General features: G+C 42.7%; 1 protein-coding gene across 1 annotated transcript in view; it reads right to left on the bottom strand.

Moving 5' to 3' along the window:
* The window catches only part of gw (trinucleotide repeat containing adaptor protein gawky), a 238,672-nt gene that overhangs the window by 29,679 nt on the left and 190,404 nt on the right, over positions 1-18,589 (bottom strand). The window contains 4 exon segments of the mRNA XM_080274238.1: positions 4,788-4,930; positions 11,446-11,451; positions 14,238-14,441; positions 15,140-15,421. Of these exon segments, the coding sequence (XP_080130364.1) occupies positions 4,788-4,930; positions 11,446-11,451; positions 14,238-14,441; positions 15,140-15,421 (635 nt within the window).

The following is an 18,589-nucleotide window of genomic DNA, read 5'->3' on the forward strand; positions in this document are numbered from 1 at the left end:
CAAGCTCATATCCTGTTCCCAGGCTTGCCTGGTGCTCTGTATATCTATCTATCTATCTATCATGTTTTCTATAATGAACTGTATTTATAATATGGAGTCCTGACACACCAACAACACAACATACACTCATTGAGAGCTCTGTGGGAAAGCCTGGTCTTCCTTCAGGACTCAGAGCTCTCTGGGCAGACTGCCAGGGGGAATAACTACCACTACCACTAACTTTTTATAATCAATCTCTGTAACTTTCTATTTCTCTCAATTCTTAACTGTGAGGTTCCCTTCAAGTAGAAAGTAGAAATAATAACAGCATAACATTTTAAGAGTTTTGTTACTTAGGGAACATGTTATAAGCTGGAGGTGGGAACCTTGGGAGATCTATGTGGCTGGAGATAGTTTGAGGAGCTGTTGCCAATGCTAACACTGACAGGGATCCCCCTCTGTGCTAATGAATCTCTGCATGTGTCACGTGTTATGTGTAATGCTGTATGGTAGTGAGATCGGGGAAATAAAGTAAATGTACAGAAATGACAATTAGAAAGATTCTAATTTCTTAACACTGCACAACACTGTAAATTTCCATGTGGTCTAGTGGCGAGGTACTGTTGTTGATTCACTGTTTATTTACAAAAACGAGCACGTGGCATCCACTGTGATGGGTGTCTACTCAGGATGGTAATTAGGCAGTAACTGGGGAGGGAAGCCAAGGGGCCGTGCGTAAACACAGATGGTTGGCGTTGAGCGCCGTCAAATTATGTTTTTTTTTTTTTTTTTTTTTTTTTTTTTTTTTTTTTTTTAATAGGAGTTCCGGAGGTCCTGGCCCAATATGTTCAGACACTGGGGTGTCCAGTCACTGGGCATCCAGATATTAACCCCTAAATACCGTAATTCGATCTGGCTTGTTTGCCACTGGAGCCGCACTTCAGGGGTGTTTTTTTTACTTTCACCAAGAGGAAAATCAATATGTTCTGGCTCAAGAGGAAGAATTTACACACCTGACAGCGCAATCTGCACCCCCCTAGGCCTAATGGTTACTGCACAATCGAGGGTCAAAGTTGGGGGGGGGGGGGGGGGGAAGTGACCCCAAAAAATTTCCAAAAGCCCCAATAGTTTTGATACGTAACTATTTCTATTACTGAAATAGGTCATTGCAATATCATATGTCACATCAAGCCCGAGAGCAGGTGTTTTGGGGTGTGGGAAGTTTACTAGCTTTTGGGGAGATAAAGTACCCTGTGGGGAGAAGGTTTTTAGGTACGGAGGTTGGATAAAACCATCTTTTCTCATCAAAGTAGAGCACTTTAGTTTGTTCTTGACCAACTACTATGAAAACAGATGTGTACATACATGTGTGGAGATAAAATTCGATCGTGGAGAAGGCCCACGAGTACTTTGAACCTTGGGAGATCATTTATGGTAACAACCAATTTGGCTAGTTGAAACAAACAAAATCTATGTGATTTAGCATATCAACCATGCATGCAGGTGTGTTTGCAGGTGTAGGGAGATAATTCATATATGGGGAGTAATAGATGTATCAAGGTGGAGGGGTGGTAGTGGGGGGCTGGGGCTCAGATGCCTGTGATTGCCTGTTTGCATGTACAGAATAGTATACGGAGAAGCATTTATTATGTTGGGGGGGGGGGGGGGGGAAGCAATATAAGCACATGTACATGTGTTGGGGGTGGAGGAAGTGGGGGAGAGGAGGCATGGGGGGGGGAAGCAAGTCAAACTGCGTGCTCGTTATCACTCGATGGTTTACTGGGGGTAGGAGGGTAGTATGGGGCCAAAAGGGAGGGAGGGGGTAGGGTAGGTAGGGGTATACAAGGTAGGGGAGAAAGGTGGGGGGGGCTGGAGGGTGATCGAATGGGCCTTGTGGTTGGGGGAGGAGTAAACTTTGACTAACAACGTCCTATTGGGGCGTACAGAGGGGTGGGAGGGTCTTCAGAGAGGGTTAGTACTTCACAGATGACGAAACATTCAGGCAATGGGTGGGCCGAGAGAGGGGGTGACCCCCCCCTGCCCCCAGAGTGGCCAGATCACCCAACCCGAGGCCGGAGGGGTTGGTTCTCCTTGGCTTGAAGGGATATACGTCACAATCGAGGCGGAGCAACGTGCAGGCATTTTTTTACAAGGCGAGCTATATTGATGTGATTCGGCTGAGAGGAATAAAGTGGTGAACACGTACATTGATGTGCTTCAGTATTTAAGGGTTAAATAGATTACTGTATATGAAACAATAAAATTATACCAGATTAGTCTGGCTCCAGGTTTCTGTTCATTAAGCAAGGACATGAAGACCACCCCAGTTACTTAAAACTACTACAGTAAACTCAATTATCCGTCATCGCAATAACTGGCTCAATGTAGTACCTGGCGCTTTTTCCTCGGCTCTATTAAAGCAATATCCAGCCCTAAAATGGGAGGCAACCGACAGTCCTATGCAATATCCTGCGGCAAGGCCTATCATCTCGCTCAGACACAGGAGCCAACCAGTGCCTAGGAAAACTCCAGCAATGCACCAGCCAATCAACATGCATTACAGTAGTGGTGCACCTGGAGCGCTGGGTTTAACATTGCTCTCTCCTGTGGATCTCATACAGTGAAGAAGTATTTCTGCACTCTGCTCTTGCAACCATGCAGTGGCAAAACCCTTGTGCTGTGACTTTTTCTGTGGCCTTCCATGCCTAGTTGTTGTCCCAAAGCTTGTGGCCTCTCAGTGCTCTGTTGTGATTCTGAAATTACTGTACACATGATGCCTACACCACACGGGATTAAGTTCACTGTACTGTCCTGCATGGTGTACAACTCTGCCCTCCATCAATGCCAACAGTAGGTGAGTACATAGAACACCATGTACTGTATTACTGTACTGTATCAATACCGTATTGTATTTTATGATTAATTTTCATCTTTTACTCACAAGAAAGTTTTTAGGACAGAGGGTTGTAACAGATAATAACACACTATCCAGCTCAGCATCAAATGCTGAGCCAATTGGGGGGGGGGGGGTGTACTATACAATACCCGATGTTCTGCAATATCCAGTATGGGGGGTTGGTTGAATTACACTGGATAACTAAGCGTTTACTGAACTCTTACTACACACTATTCATTCAAAGCATTTCTAATTAGAACCACTGTATTAAAACTTCCGGAATAATATACTGCACTTAATCAGCAATTCTGCTGGTTAGATCTTGATTTATTAATGCACACTCTTAATAGGTACTGTACATACAGTAAAGTGTCCTTTGCTATTATTTCTAACCCTGACCATATGCTTGGAAGTCCAATCTGATGTTTAGTTGCCCATTCATATACACAAATGAAGGGCTGATCTCCAAAGGTCCGCACATCACTACTTCGGTAAAGTATCACCATATCTGCTATGACATGCTAAATGCATCATATTCAGCACAGAAATGATGGTATTAGTGAAGGTGGAGATTTATGGAGAGGTCAAACTTGTTACATGAATAATTAACTCACATACCATTAGTGCAACAGCTGAGATATGTCTGTGACCCTACAGACAACAGTTGACTTCTCAGCCACTAAAAGCATCCACCATCCTAACCACAGTCACGATTACCATAAATGTGGTGGATAAAATTCCGAAACAAGAATTGCAAATACTGTTATAAAACGCCCAGAGAAATGTACTTTACATTTATTTGCACAGCTGTTAAAAGTTCATTCCAGTATTCGGCTCAGAAAGTGAGGCAGGACCATACATATGTGACAAGAGCATACTGAAATCTTCATTCATTCCATTCATGCATCTCCAGTTTACACTACAATATGCCACACAAGAACTTATACACATACTGACAGAATCCATCATGAAACATCCAGCAAGAAGGAAAGTGGTGGAGGTGGTGGCACAATTGGTAGATAGATGGCCTGCAATCCTACCGGACCCAGGTTCAAATCCCCGCTGGGACAGGTTCAGTTTAAGGATTTGAATGTCATAAAATCAGACTTTACTGATCTACCAGAAGACCCGCCAACATGTCATAAAAATACTCCCACTAATACCAATACACCAGCCCTAGCATGTGTTCAATATGGACAGTGGGTGTCAGCATCAAAGTGGTGACATGTGGAGGTGTATGGTATGTAAGAGGACTACTGGGACTTGGGAACAGGTTGTGAAGGCTATGCCCAGAGTTTGGGGAAAAAAAAAAAAAGGGGGGGGGGGGGGAAACACTTCCTCAAAAATAACAAAGTTGAGAGGGACCAAAGGAAATCTTCTCATGGATTTGAGAAGCTTTCTAGCACCTGTTCCTTAACATTTTATTCTTCTAATTAAACTTCCATATTTCACTCAGTGTTCTTTATATAGTTTTACATATACATACATCATCTAATCCTGTGCTGCCCTATGAGAAGCGTAGGAGCCTGGTGCTGACATTTAAGATGAGAGTGAACAGCCTCCTCCTCCCTGAGTGACATTATGTAAGCACTAAACCCCAACCACCCCCTTGGACATACACTGACACAGGCTCAATCCAGTTGGAGTGCCTTAATTACTCACTCAACCACCAGGTGCCCTAGTTTGGTTATATGGTTACCACCCAGCATAGTAAGTGGTTTCCTGTTTTGTTAGGCAAAATTTTCATAAACAGCATATAAAAAAATACAATACTGTACTGACATACAAGCTGGTAAGCAACAGGTGTCTGAGGACTTGCTGCAACAACAAGAGGGATCTGACCAATGAAATAATGAGTAAGGAGGAGGTTTTAAGAGGGCCTCATAAGATGACAAGACAAACAGTCACATACTTGGTGGAAGTGGGAAGACTGGGTGTGAGGTTGGGCGAAGAGTGTGACTGGGGCATCGCTGGCTTGCCCGGGGCACCTGGAGCTCGGATGAAATCATCATCATTCTCCAGTGATGGTAGCTTCCACTGGTGAAGTCGGCTGCTCTGTGGTGCATAAGAGCAGGTTAGGGCTTAGTTTTTCTACCAATACAGCTAAGAGAACTGGGAATTAAGTGACTAGAATGCCAAATCCAAGTATTCAAAGAAATGTCTGCACATCTCGTTATTATACCACATCCGTCATACCAATGATCCTGGAACCTTAGTACCAGTACATCCGGATAACTGAAACTAGACAGCTGGTTACAAGTAAAAATATTGTCAGCAACCTTTAATCCTGAGTGTCTCAATTAATAGTGAACAGCAGATTTTCAAAGAGTATGATAAGAAACTAAAGTAGGTACAGAAAATAGACACTGGCTATTAATATTTATATACAGTGGGTTGGTGGAGGGTTGGTGCCCCTCCCTGTAAAACAACTAACTCAGTATCAAATGGCCACCCTTTATGGGATTATGGTGTCTGGCAATAGATGGATAGATAGATAGTATACATATACAGTCATCTCGCCTAAAGTGCGCCATCACAAAGTGAGTCTCGCCTAATGTGCGACGGAAGTCCGACAATAATTAATTATTTAGAAAGTACGTTTGCTACGTGCATCACACGTTGGGGCAAATATGGTACTCTCTGGCAACTCACGAGCATAATTTGAAGTGTGGGATGGGTAAGGGTAGGGCTGGTGAGTATGTGTGGTGGGATGTGGCTGGTGTGTGAGTGAGTGGTGGTGAGGGAGGTGGCAGTGCCGTGACGTCACAGCGAGGCACATAGTGACGTCGGCAGTGTCTGGGCAGCTTCACCTCACCTCCCCAAGACCATTGTCCATCTTCTGTACAATGCTGGTATGGTCTTGAATTTTCATAATAAATATACAGTATTACTCTTGCATGTTTCTATTGTAAGTTTTCCTTTTGCATTTTAGTTAGAAATAGGTATTGGTGAATCAACATACGAAAATTCAAGATGTGTCGCCCATGAAGCCATTTTAACATGGGATCCTATGCTTCACAAAGAGCTAATTCATAAAGTGTGACAGGTTGTCGCCCATATTCACACACACTACGCGAAATGACTGTGACTGTGTAAATATATATATATATATATATATATATATATATATACTGTATATATACACACACATATATATATATATATATACACACACATATATATACAGTAAAATCTTGATATAATGGACTTCAATATAGAGGAATTCACTTTTATCGGATTCGAGGAGCCAAGTGGACTTAATTCTTATGCGTCACGAAAAGTCCAATCAAGCCAGAACCAGTCCTCTCTTGGAATAAACGAATAAACAAACAAACGGGAGAGATACCACAACATCGGTCCCTCCTCTCTATCTCCTCCTCCATACCTTCCCTTCCTCCCCGTCCCTCTCCAGAGAGAGAGAGAGAGAGAGAGAGAGACAGAGAGAGAGAGAGAGAGAGAGAGACAGACAGAGAGAGAGAGAGAGAGAGAGAGAGAGAGGTAAAATTGAAAATGAAAATAACTGTGAAAATGAGTGTACAAGTGAGGGTGAAAGAGGGCACACAAGTGAATATGGAATGTCAAAGTCAACATGGAGAGAGAGAGAGAGAGAGAGAGAGAGAGAGAGAGAGAGAGAGAGAGAATAAATACACACATGACAAGTGGCGTCCCCTTGGCATTAACAAATGAGGGAGATAGGCATAACCTTGGTCCCTCCTCCCTCTCTCCTTCTATATTTCCTCCCCTTCTCTCTCTCTCTCTCTCTCTCCCTCTCTCTCTCTCTGGGAGAGAGAGCTGAAAATGAAAGAAAAAGTGAAGGTTAGTGAAGGCATTGTGAAGGTGAAAGTGAAGGTAGTGTGAAAGTGAAGGTGAAAGTGAAAACGAAAGTGAAGGCAAAAGTGAAAGTGAAGGCAAAAATAAAAGTGAACGACGAAGGTGAAAGTGATGTTGAAAATGAAAGTGAGGGTGAAAGTGAATGTGAAAGTAAAAGTGAATGTGAAAGTGAAGTCAAGTCAAAAGTGATGGTGAAGATGGAAGGTGAAAGTGAGGGTGAAAGTGAAGGTGAAAGTAAACGTGAATGTGAATGTGAAAGTGAAAGCGAAGGTGGAAGGTGAAAGTGAGGGTGAACATAAAGGTGAAAGTGAAGGTAAGGGTGAAAATGAATGAAATGAAGGTGAATGTGAAAATGAATGAAATGAAGGTGAATATGAAAATGAATGTAAAAGTGAAGATGGTGAAAGTGTAGGTGAAAGTAAAGGCCAAGGTGAAAATGAACGTGAAAGTGAAGATGGTGAAAGTGAAGGTGATGGTGTGAGTGAAGGTGGAGGTTAATGTGATAGTAAAAGGGAGGGCAAAAGTGAAGGCGAGTGAATAATTGTAAAGGTAAATGTGGAAATGAGAAAGGTTGCAAGTGAAGGTGAAAGGTAAATTCAAAATGAGTGATAGTGAAAGTGAGTGTGAAGGTGAATGTTAAATGAGCATGGAAGAGAATATGAAAGTGAATTTGAAATGAGCATGGAAGAGAATATGAAAGTGAATGTGAATGTCAGAGTGAACTGAAGTGAAGGTAAAAATGAATGGGAAGGTGAAGATGAAGGTGACGACTAAGACAAAAATATGAGGTAAAACAGAAGTGCCCAGTGTGGGGGTGGGGGGGGGGAGAGGGAGAGAGAGAGAGAGAGAGAGAGAGAATAAATGCATGAATGACAAGCAAGCCTCTGTGCATAACAAAAGGAGGAGGAAGTACAGGGGGGAGTCCTGGTGTCGCTTATATATATATTAAACTGTATATATACTGTACATACACAGCGTGGTAAAGTGAACTTACCTCCCACTCTAGTATAAGAGTTTTCTTTCCATCTGAGGCACTACTGAAGCCATCTAGAAATGCTATCAACATGGTTATGCAGAAGGCAAGAATCTAAACTGGCCCATATATCCTTAATTGTGTACTCCTGCTTGGAAATGGATGAGGGTTCCATGTCACTGAGGCATTTCATTACATCCAACGCGTTTGCAAGGGATTAAAGTCTGGCCTACTCCATAGCTAATCCCATCCATCCATCCATCATCCAATCGTATGTCGTACCATGAGAAGCATAGGAACCCTGGGCTGGGCAAGTTGGTCTTGACATTTCACTAAAAAAAAAAACTTTCAGCCAGTGTGTGACACCTTTGGTGGTGCTGCACGGAGCACATTCCTGCATAATGGTTTGTGCAGTGGATTTTTCAAATAGTATACAGTCACTGCTCTGATTTATAATCAGATTCCTAGGGACTAAGTCTCCTATGCCATAATAAGAGAAATAAACCCAAACCATAAGCAAGGCAAGGTGCTTAACAGTCTTGACTGTGTACTGAAGCAGGTGCAGGTCATATGGGGGGAGGGGGGACACAGTAAATGCACTACCCTCCACTACCAGTCACATTAAACATCGACATCTGACCGCAATACAGTCCGGTCCCGTTGTGTGGTAGGGTTGTGTCAGTGAAGATCTATCGCATAATGACTCTATCCCCCCCCCCCAAAAAAAAAAAAAAAAACTGCCACCCACCTAAAGTATGTCCTATGCCAATACAAGTTATCATCACGGGACCCACCTCCCCCCCCAAGGCTGAGGAACAGTTTGAGGGCCTGGATGTTCACACTAAAAGTAATCACTTCACTCATCACACAATGCACTATTTGTTAAGCACTTACACTTTTATGCTGTAATAGCAATGTTGTTTCAGTGTCTTTATGTGGTAATAGCAATGTTGTTTCAGTGTCTTTAATGCACAAAATGAAACAAAGGGCAATCACAGCAAATGTAAATACATGCAGCCATCTTGCCTCCATCAGATGACTGGAGGCCACCATGGGGAAGCTGGGTACATATGGCTGACACAATTTACAAGTCACAAGTTTCAGTATTTCACATACAATGGTATCATTTCACTTAACTCATTGCATCCGGGTGACATGTATACGTGACACCCTGGGGACGTCCGGGTGACATGTATACATGATATAGTGTTTCGTGGTATTGTCTGAATATTCCGTGGGTTATTTTCCCCAAATGCAGCCACTGGCAACCCTCCTGCACACATCTGAGTCATGCTCCAGTTACCTGCATACCTCCGTAATGGATAGACCTATGCAAAAAGTTTTCCCTTTGTCTGCATCCTTTGCTGGGCGCCCATAGCCATCTACTTCAACACCAATGAAATCCATGGGCAAAAAAAGGCCTTAGTGATAATGTGATAGGGAGAGAACTCGACGTGACATTATCACCAACTGTGAGTGAAGCAAGTGACTCTCTCTCAGGAAAGGAACCGTCACAATGAGTGTCGATATTTATGCGTCGTGTGAGGAGGGCGGAGGACGTGAGTCCTCCACTGTGAGCTCATAGTTTCCCCCCGGACATTCATCTGCTATTTCTGATGATGGGAATGGTTGAGAGAGTACTGGCGATCCTGGAGAGGGGGATATTGGCACAGATGAGGAGATGGAAGAGGTGGTAGGGAGAGGAGAAAGGGAGGAGGTGGAGGAGGGAGGGAGGAAACACGGTGCGCCAAGCCTTGTGCCACTGCTCTGTCTATTTACGTGAATAATGGAAGCAGAAACTTTGTTTCACGATGAAATTAGTGACTTATTTTTTTATTGAAAGTTTTCATCTATGTTTGTTATGACGAAAAAGGTCATATCACGGGAAAAAAAACTGTTATAGTAGAAAATATATTGGAGTGGAAGGGAGGAGACATGGAGGAGGGAGGAGAAAACTATGTCTATTTATGTGAATAATGGAAGCAGAAAGTTTGTTTCATGATGAAATCAGTGGCTTATTTTTTATTGAAAGTTTTTGTGTGTATATTTATTATGATGAAAAAGTCTAAATCATGGGGAAAAAATACTGTTATAGTGGAAAATACAATATTTTCGATTATGGATAGTACATGAATAACTACTTTGTCCACAATATTTTTTATTTAGGTCTTCTGTTGTAGTAGTAGTATGAGTAGTGATAGTTGTACTAGTGGTAGCTGTTGTATTAGCAGTAGCTGTAGTAATAATAGTAGTATTTGTGATAGTTGTAATACCCAGACGTCTAGTTTTTTTTTTTTTTTTTTTGTCCGACTCTGGGCATAGGCTTCACAGCCTGCTATCAAGGCCCAGCAGTCCTCCTACATACCATACACCTCTACATGTCACCACTTCGGCGCTAACACCCACCGTCCATATTGAATACCTGCTAGGGCTGTCTCATACAGGACTGGTGTATCGGTATTAGCGGGGGTATTTTTACGACATGTCGGCGGGTTTTCTGGTAGATCAGTAAAGCCTGATTCAATGAAATTCAAAATCCTTAAACTGTTCCCTGCCCCAACCGGGATTCGAACCTGGGTCCGTAAGGACTGCAGGCCACCTCTCTACCGATTGAGCCACCGCCTCCCCAGCAGTGCCAGAATCGGGCAACAATGCAAGCCAAACATACATCTCCTTGTGTGTGTGTGTGTGTGTGTGTGTGTGTGTGTGTGTGTGAGAGAGAGAGAGAGAGAGAGAGAGAGAGAGAGAGAGAGAGAGAGAGAGAGAGAGTGTCTGTAAGGCAGTGGTGGTGGTGAGGCAAGCAGGCAGCCTGCCTCAAGGCCATTGCTATGGTTACTGGCCTCCCAGCAGCAAGTATCCCCAATTATGGAAAATTTTTCACAGAAATAGTGCTTGTGGTGGATTGCAGTCTTCTGGAAGTGTTATCTGAGTGTTATTATTGTGCAGGGCTAGTCTATACCTTAGTTGTCACCGAACCTCTGCCATGCATACGGACACTGGCAAAAACAACAAAAATTGCCCCGCTTTTCCCCACTCACAAACTCTCCCTACACGCACTTCACGGACCATCTGATGCAATCAGCTTTAAGTTGAAGAACTGGTATGTATTATGACACTTTGTTTTTTATATCTGGCTAAGCATTAACTGAGATATGAATGTTTAAAAATAGGTTCTTTTCTCAGGAATGCTCGGCTGTGGGAAAGGTTCATGGGAATGTGCCGGACACGATGGGTTAATACTTTATCACATAATACACTTTATGTTAAGCATTTGCACAGTTATTTGAAAATAGCAATGTTGTTTCAGTGGCTTTTCTATCTATCTATTGCCAGACGCCTCAATCCCGTTTGGGGTGGCCACAAACAAATCGCCTCCAAGTCGCCCTGTCCCCCGCCATTTCACTGCCCTGCTCCCAACTCACACCCCCCTCTCTCATGTGGAGTTTGCCAGTGGCTTTTCATGTACAAAATACAACAAAAGGCAGACGATCAATAAATGTAAACACTACGTGGCATTCTTGGCTCTGACAGCTGATTGTCATTTGTGAGCATCACTGCGTCTGCACACAACTCTCAGAGGTGGCCATTGAAAATATCATTCTCGCAAAACTGCTACCAACTTTTTAAATATTATTCTGAGAATGGGTATAATTTCTGAATCATCATTACAGCAATTCATTCCATACGAATAGCTGCATAACGTGACCATACTGTACCCTTCTCCAAGTTTCGTGGTTCCAAACGACATACTTCTTACAGAATTTACCTGTTTCTTCTTGTTTCACGGTGGAAAGTTGTTTACACGTACATATAGTGTGTATATATGTATGTATGTGTATATATATATATATATATACAGTGCTCTTCAGAAGTATCGAGCGCCTATGGCAGGGTACGCAATACTTTTGGCGAAAAAAGAATCACCCGCTTTTGGTACTAAAAATTGAGCCAGATGTTTGGGGCGCTGGCATGATGTCATGGGAGCTTGAGGCCTTACTGGCCACTGGTTGGCTCCTGCCTCAGTTGCCTTACGGGCTGCGTGAGAGAGAGGAACTCCGCCACGTCTCCCTCTCTTATTGCGCCATTTTTTACCTAGTGTCCCACAGTGTTTTGGCTTTCGCCACTTTGTTATGACCCCTACCCGTGAACTTTCGAGTGAAATCATATCCCAGATCATTGCTCTAAAGGAGGCAGGCCACCCCACGAAGGAAATTAGTGAATTGGTTGGTGTGGCTCGATCGACAGTGTGTAGGTGGTGCACCCGTATTCGAGTGGAAAATAGTGGTGACGTTCCCACAAAGAAACCGCGGTCTGGTAGGCCCAGGAAAACTTCCCCAAGGTCTGTTAATGTTTTAAAACGTGCAGTGGAGTCTAATCCTCGTGTGAGTGCAAGGAAAATTAAGGAGAGCAACCCGGAAGTGTTTGGTGAGGTTTCTGTGCGCACGGTGTCTCAAAGAGTCCATGAACTTGGTTACACAAGTCACAGGCCTGTGAGAAAGCCTCTTCTTACACGTTACTAGCGACTTCGTAGGCTTGCCTTTGCTAACAAGTACCTTAACTGGGGTGAGGACCAATGGTTGTCAGTGTTGTGGTCTGATGAGGCAACATTTAGTGTCACCTGTAATCGAGGAGCATGGGTGTACCAGCGCAAAGGTAGTGACCCGCTTGACCCCCATTACGTGGAGAGCACAGTTAAACACCCTGATTCATTCATGGTATGGGCTTGTTTTTCTGATCAAGGTTTGGGGAAGCTTGTTGTGCTTCCCAAGAACATAAAGAGTGAATCAGGACGTTTACCTGGAGCTTCTTTGTGATCATTTACCTGGGTCCTTCGAGCTCACAGGTGCACGAGTGTTTCAGCATGACGGTGCACCTGCTCATAAAGCCAAATCGGTCACCAACTGGCTTCCCAACTGCAAGGCCTCCTTCATGAAAGACTGGCCAGGAAATAGCCCAGACCTCAACCCGATAGAAAGCCTCTGGTGCCTCGTAAAGAAGAATCTCCAAGGGAAGGACGTGACCTCTCTGCCTAAGTTGGAAGCAGCCATTTGTCCTGGGCAAAAATACCACCCCAACACCTGAGGAACCTTGCCCTTTCACTTCCACGACGTCTCAGGTCCGTGAAGAAGCGTAAAGGATACCCTACCAAGCATTAAAGGTAAATATAATGAATTATTTACATGTTTTTTCAATGTTGAAAGGTTTGTTTCGTAGGAGGGACGCAGAGCGCTCGATACTTCTGACGAGCACTGTATATATATATATATATATATATATGTATATATATTATATATACCTGGGTGTTCCAATTAGTGCGTGATCAAATAGCACGATTCCCAAATTGTGTGAGCTGTCTCTTAATATCCACATCGAAATTAACAATGCTGGTGAAGCCACCACAGCAGATGATGTGATTACTGCAGCACCTATCAAGGACGCGTTACAGGAGGTGAGACAAGAGGAGGTTACACGGATGCCAGCAAACACCACAAACACCAGCAGAGTTCTCCATGATGCAAATCAGCCGAATCTTGGCTGCTGTAGATGTCTTAACCCTTTGGCTGCGGCGGCCATGACGACAACCTACTGAATGTGCTCAGTGCAGAGAAATAGGAAAAAATAGTGTGTTTTCAATTCATGTTTTAACCCACTTACCCCTAATGTTAAGGGCTGAAATTTATGTCAAACAAACTTCAATCTTTCTACTATTGTTTGCAACAAACTGCATGTTCATAGGTATTCCAAGCCTGGAAAACAATTTGAGAGAATACAAGGCGTGTTTTGACTGTCTATCGCAGGAAATAGCACAGTGAGGCAGAAATTTCCACCAAACTGCAAGATTTTTTCCATAAAAAATAAGGTTACTGCCCCATTACCTCATCACAATAATTACAATAACAACAAAAATAAAACACTTCTAGCCAGTCTCGTATGATTTTATTACGATACTCCAGTGTTTACGCTAGACTTTAGGGAAACAGTTGCGATGTGAGGAAAACCATTACAAACTTTATAAAACTTCACAAATGACTTTTATTACCACATACTTCTACAAAAGTTATTGATATAATGCCATGAGTCATATCATGGCATAGCTACACAGTTTGCAACTGCAAAAATGTTCATTAGCTAATGGGTTTAGCATATGACTTCTCGGATTATTGCAAAATATTACTAAATCACTTGTATTTTATCACAGTAATTCACAATATAAAATAACATTTTCAGCCACTCTCATATGATTACAGTGCGATTTGGGTGCGTGTTACTTTATATTTTTTATGAGAGAGAGAGAGGGGGGGGGGGATACATATCACCGACCCTACTGCCTTCATATTTTCTGTGCCTACTGTAAACCCCTCAGCTACTCAGGGCCTATCACAGTCTTGGTACCATCAGATTTTCACTTAAATGAGGTGAAGAGATCAGGAAAACAAGATAGCAAAAGCCTCCACAAACCTCTTCAAAACAATGTTTATCGAACTTGTTACAACCAGCCTATTTTAATTTACTGAGAAAGAGATTTCACAGACAAAATGTTAACAATATTGAACTCACCCCAATATTAATGGCAGCAAGGTTGTCGTTGACGGGCATCTGGTTGAAGCCATAAATCTGATCTGGAAGACTGGGCTTGAAAAAGTCTGTCTGAGTGCCAGGTGGCCCCGACCCACCCGTACCACTGGCCATGTGGGACTGCAGCTGGTGGTGGTGCTGTTGCTGCTGCTTCATGTACACCGCCTGCTGCGCTGCTATCTGGTTCTAAACACACACACGTACACAAAAAAAATCTTTAATAATCATAAGCGTGCACACACACACACACACACTTCTGGTCATTTTTTTTTCCCCACCTAAAGAAAGCTGAGGCTTGAGAGAGAGAGAGAGAGAGAAACTATCCACAGTACCGGTAAGCCCAAAGATAGAGACCAAATACATATTCACATATTCTAGCCCCTAAAATCCTAGGTCTACTGTACAAGAATAATCAGCTGCATATATTTTTTTGGAGGTGCACTTTACCTTATAACACATTTCAAATACACTTGTTATATAGTCAAACAAACAAGTCTCGCATAATAATGCACACAAATACACATTAGCTAATATTCATATTATCATTGTTTTGCAACCACACACACACACAAACACACACACACACACACAATGCATTTACAAATGCGATACTGAACACAGTGTATTCAGTTACACTTTCAAACGACACTAAAATCATTAGCATCAATTTTCTATTGCTTCTGAAGGATATGACCAAGAAATGAGAAAAAAGAAAACTTAGCAGGTATCAAGTGCTAATGTGAAATAGGCTACATATCCACTAATTCAAGTAATGTCTTATGAATTCTGCGCTGTGACTTTACATGTAGCTATTTCATTCAAATATAGTATACCTTTACCAAATAGCTCAACCAATAGCTTTTAAAATAACATCTCAGACTGACCTGCAAGTTCTGAATCTGCTGTTTGGTCTTGGCGATGTTGACATTGAGCTGAAGGAGGGACTGAGATGAGTTCTTGCTTAAATGTGCCTGAGCTTGCCAGATTGCCTGCTGCTGGGAAAACTTCTGAAGTAGGTTGATTTGTGTGAGCATGGAGTTGAGGTGCATGAGAGTGCATGGTGCAAGAGGCTGGTTGAGGATCTGAGGGTTGAGGTAGCCCGCCTGTACCGCCATCTGGATGTGTTGCATTAGAGCCCGCACATGAGGTGCATTACCCGACCCTCCCTGCAATATTCAAAGTAGTTAGAAATACAGTAGATTCTCACTATATCAAACTAACTGTCAGGAAACCAGGTTCAATAAAGACAAAGTCTGATAAATCTGAGGGTCACCTCCCGAGAGGGAATTTAAACACAACTGACACTAAATAACTACAATATCATACTGCTGTCCTGTAAATGAAAATACCATTTTACACAAACTTGGCCCTAAATTTCACCTTTTGCAGCTTACTTCACATCTTTGTCACAACTTCTTCATAACTAGTGCAGTAATAATATAATCTGTTATTAATACTCAGCAATCACAATAAGTAGAGGGCAGTTTCAAGCCTGGTTGAAGTACAAATGCACATGTATTGTACAGTCGGCTCCAGTAGTCGTGTTACTCCAAGCTAGCGCACTGCTCGTGTGGGCAGGAGGCAGACAAGATATTTTTCTTGTAGTCTGATACAGTAAATCCATATATTAACATGCGGCTGAATGATCCACAGAGGATATAATACACCGTACTTCCCGTGAGACAGGACACATTTTTCCCCTAGGAAAATGCAATAAAAGAGCACCCTGCATTTTAGCATTCAAAGATCAAGTTGTAGAAAGGAGTTTATCAACCTTCACAAACCCCAGTTACCAGATACATGCATTCACGACCCCCAGTCAAGCACGCCCTATCTCCAAGACTCCCTGCCCCTCCTCGTGGCGTCTTATAATTTCCAATTTCCTTTCCAGAGTTTGAGTATGGTGCTGCTGCTTCTTTGCAGTGAGCTCCCCCGATGCTGGAGATGATGCAGGGTGCTTGGGAGGCATATCTAAACAGTACGAAAAGGTGTAGAGCTGCGAAAATATCCTCTTGTACAGTGAAGCTTCAAGAAGGGACGTGGACTCAGTTCCAAGACAATTCGTCGTGAAGTAAATTCGCCATCAAAACATAGACGATTCCCCATCAGGACAATTCACACCCAAGACAATTCCCCATCATTCTATAAATATACTTAATAATAATTAATTACTACTATAATAACTAATTTCATGGGGAACTATCAACAGAGTAGGCTTTGGATATTATTTATAGTTTGCACTTGTAGTCAATAATTAAACTGCTTCTGCCTCGCTGTAGTCGACTTTGAATTATAATCTGGCGTCTCTCATAGCTGTCTTCAGTAATTTTTATTGAAAAAAGGATGTGTCATGTCTCCATGGTTGTTCAATCTGTATAGGAATGGACTTATAAAAAGAGATACAAGGTAGGGCAGTGGAGGTTGGAGTGGTCCTAATGAGAGAGGGCAATGTGTGGAAACTCCCTGTACTGTTGTTTGCAGATGATACTGTGTTGTTACATGAAGACAAGGATTGGTGAATGAGTTTGGGAATCTAAACGTGAATGGAGGGAAGAGTAAGGTTATGGTCTTCAAGAGAAATGAAGTCAATGAATTTTTCAGTGAGGTTGAATGAGGAGGAAATGTAAAATGTGAGTGTGTTTAAGTATTTGGGTACCGTGATGAGTAAGGATGGAAGTTTAGAGAATGAAGTGCTTGAAAGCGTACAACAACGAAGAAAGGTTGCTGGTTCTTTGAAAGCAATGACAAAAAACGGAAGTGAGCATGGAAGTGAAAAAGTTACTGCATGACAGTTTTGTGACACCAATTCTAATGTATGGAAGTGAAGCTTTGACCTTGTTGGGGGGTCAGAAGTCGAGGGTGAGAGCAGTGGTATCGAGTTATTTGACGGGTATGTGGAGTCACATGGCGAGACAAACTGACAAATGAGGATGTGAAGGAGCATTGTGGTGTGGAGGTGATAGGAAGCATTAGGAGAAACACATTGATGTGGTTTGGCCATGTGGAGAGGATGGAGAGTGAGAGACTGACGAGGAGAGTGTGTGAGCGAGGTGGGGAGGGGAGGGAGAGGGAGGGGGAGGCCAAGGGAGAGATGGAGTGGAGAGGTATATGAGTGAGAGGGGTGTGAGCTCAGCTGGGAGCAGGGCAATGAAATGCTTGGGGACAGGGCGACATGGAGGCGATTAATCTCCTTCTAAAATATCGAGATCGTTTGGGCATTGTCTCTCATGAGAATTCCTCTGGCCGCCTCTCTGCCAAACCAATACCAACACACACCTCTCTGTCTCATGTCAGCTATTTACTACTTCTAAATGAAATTTATTTACAGTATACTGTATATATTTTTAATTCTCTGTTTGGTGGGGGTAAGGAGAGGTACAAGTTCTGGTGGTCAGGGGAGAAGCAAGGAACCGGAGGTGTGGGAATGTTGGTTGGGGAGGAGTTAGTCAAGGATGTGCTAGAAGAGGAGAGAATGTCTCCAAAGTTAATGAAGGTTAAGACTGTAGTGGCAGGAAAGGTCTGCGATATTTTTTCTGCATATGTGCCACAGATTGGTAGACCAGATAATGAAAAAGATGCATTCTGGGGAAAACTTGATGATGCAGCATGAGTACTAGACTCTGAGGTAATGATCATTGCTGGAGACTCGAATGGACACACTGGTACTGATCGGAGAGGGTATGAGGAAGTTATGGAAGTCTTCGGCTTTGGAGAGAGAAATAGAGAGGGAGAGAAGATAACTGAGTTCTGCCAGGGTAAGGATTTGAAAATTATAAACACAATGTTCAAAAAGGAAAGAGAGAAGTTGATAACTTACAAAAGTGGAGGAGCAGAAACTCAAATTGATTTTATGCTGATGAGAAAGGAGCAAGCTACAAAAGTGAAAGATATTAAAGTTATACCAGGTGACGTATGTCTACTATAACATAGACTTCTAGCTATGGACTTGAGAGTGGAAAATATGAAAGGAAGAAAGAAGAGGAAGGGTGTTAAAAAAGTAAAAGAGTGGAAACTGAAGGATGAGATAAGACTACAATTTGAAGAGAATTTTAAGAGAAGAAATGGGAGACAGAGAGGTGACTGGAAACACTTCAGAGATAATATAACAGAAGCTGCGAGGGAAGTCTGTGGAGAAACAACGGGTCACAGGAGAAAAGAGAGAAAGACATGGTGGTGGTGAAACGAGGTGAAGCAGGCGATAAGTGAGAAGGAAGGAGCATTTAAAGTATGGCAGAGAACTAGAAGGAAAGAAGACAGAAGAGAATATAATGAAGAGAAAAGACAGGCAAAGAAAGAAGTGGTCAGAGAAAAAAGGGTGGCCCGGGAAAGCTGGA

The sequence above is a fragment of the Coenobita brevimanus genome, chromosome 57, assembly GCF_032717465.1.
Source record: "Coenobita brevimanus isolate Jiangsu-jjx chromosome 57, ASM3271746v2, whole genome shotgun sequence".
Taxonomy (NCBI): domain Eukaryota; kingdom Metazoa; phylum Arthropoda; class Malacostraca; order Decapoda; family Coenobitidae; genus Coenobita; species Coenobita brevimanus.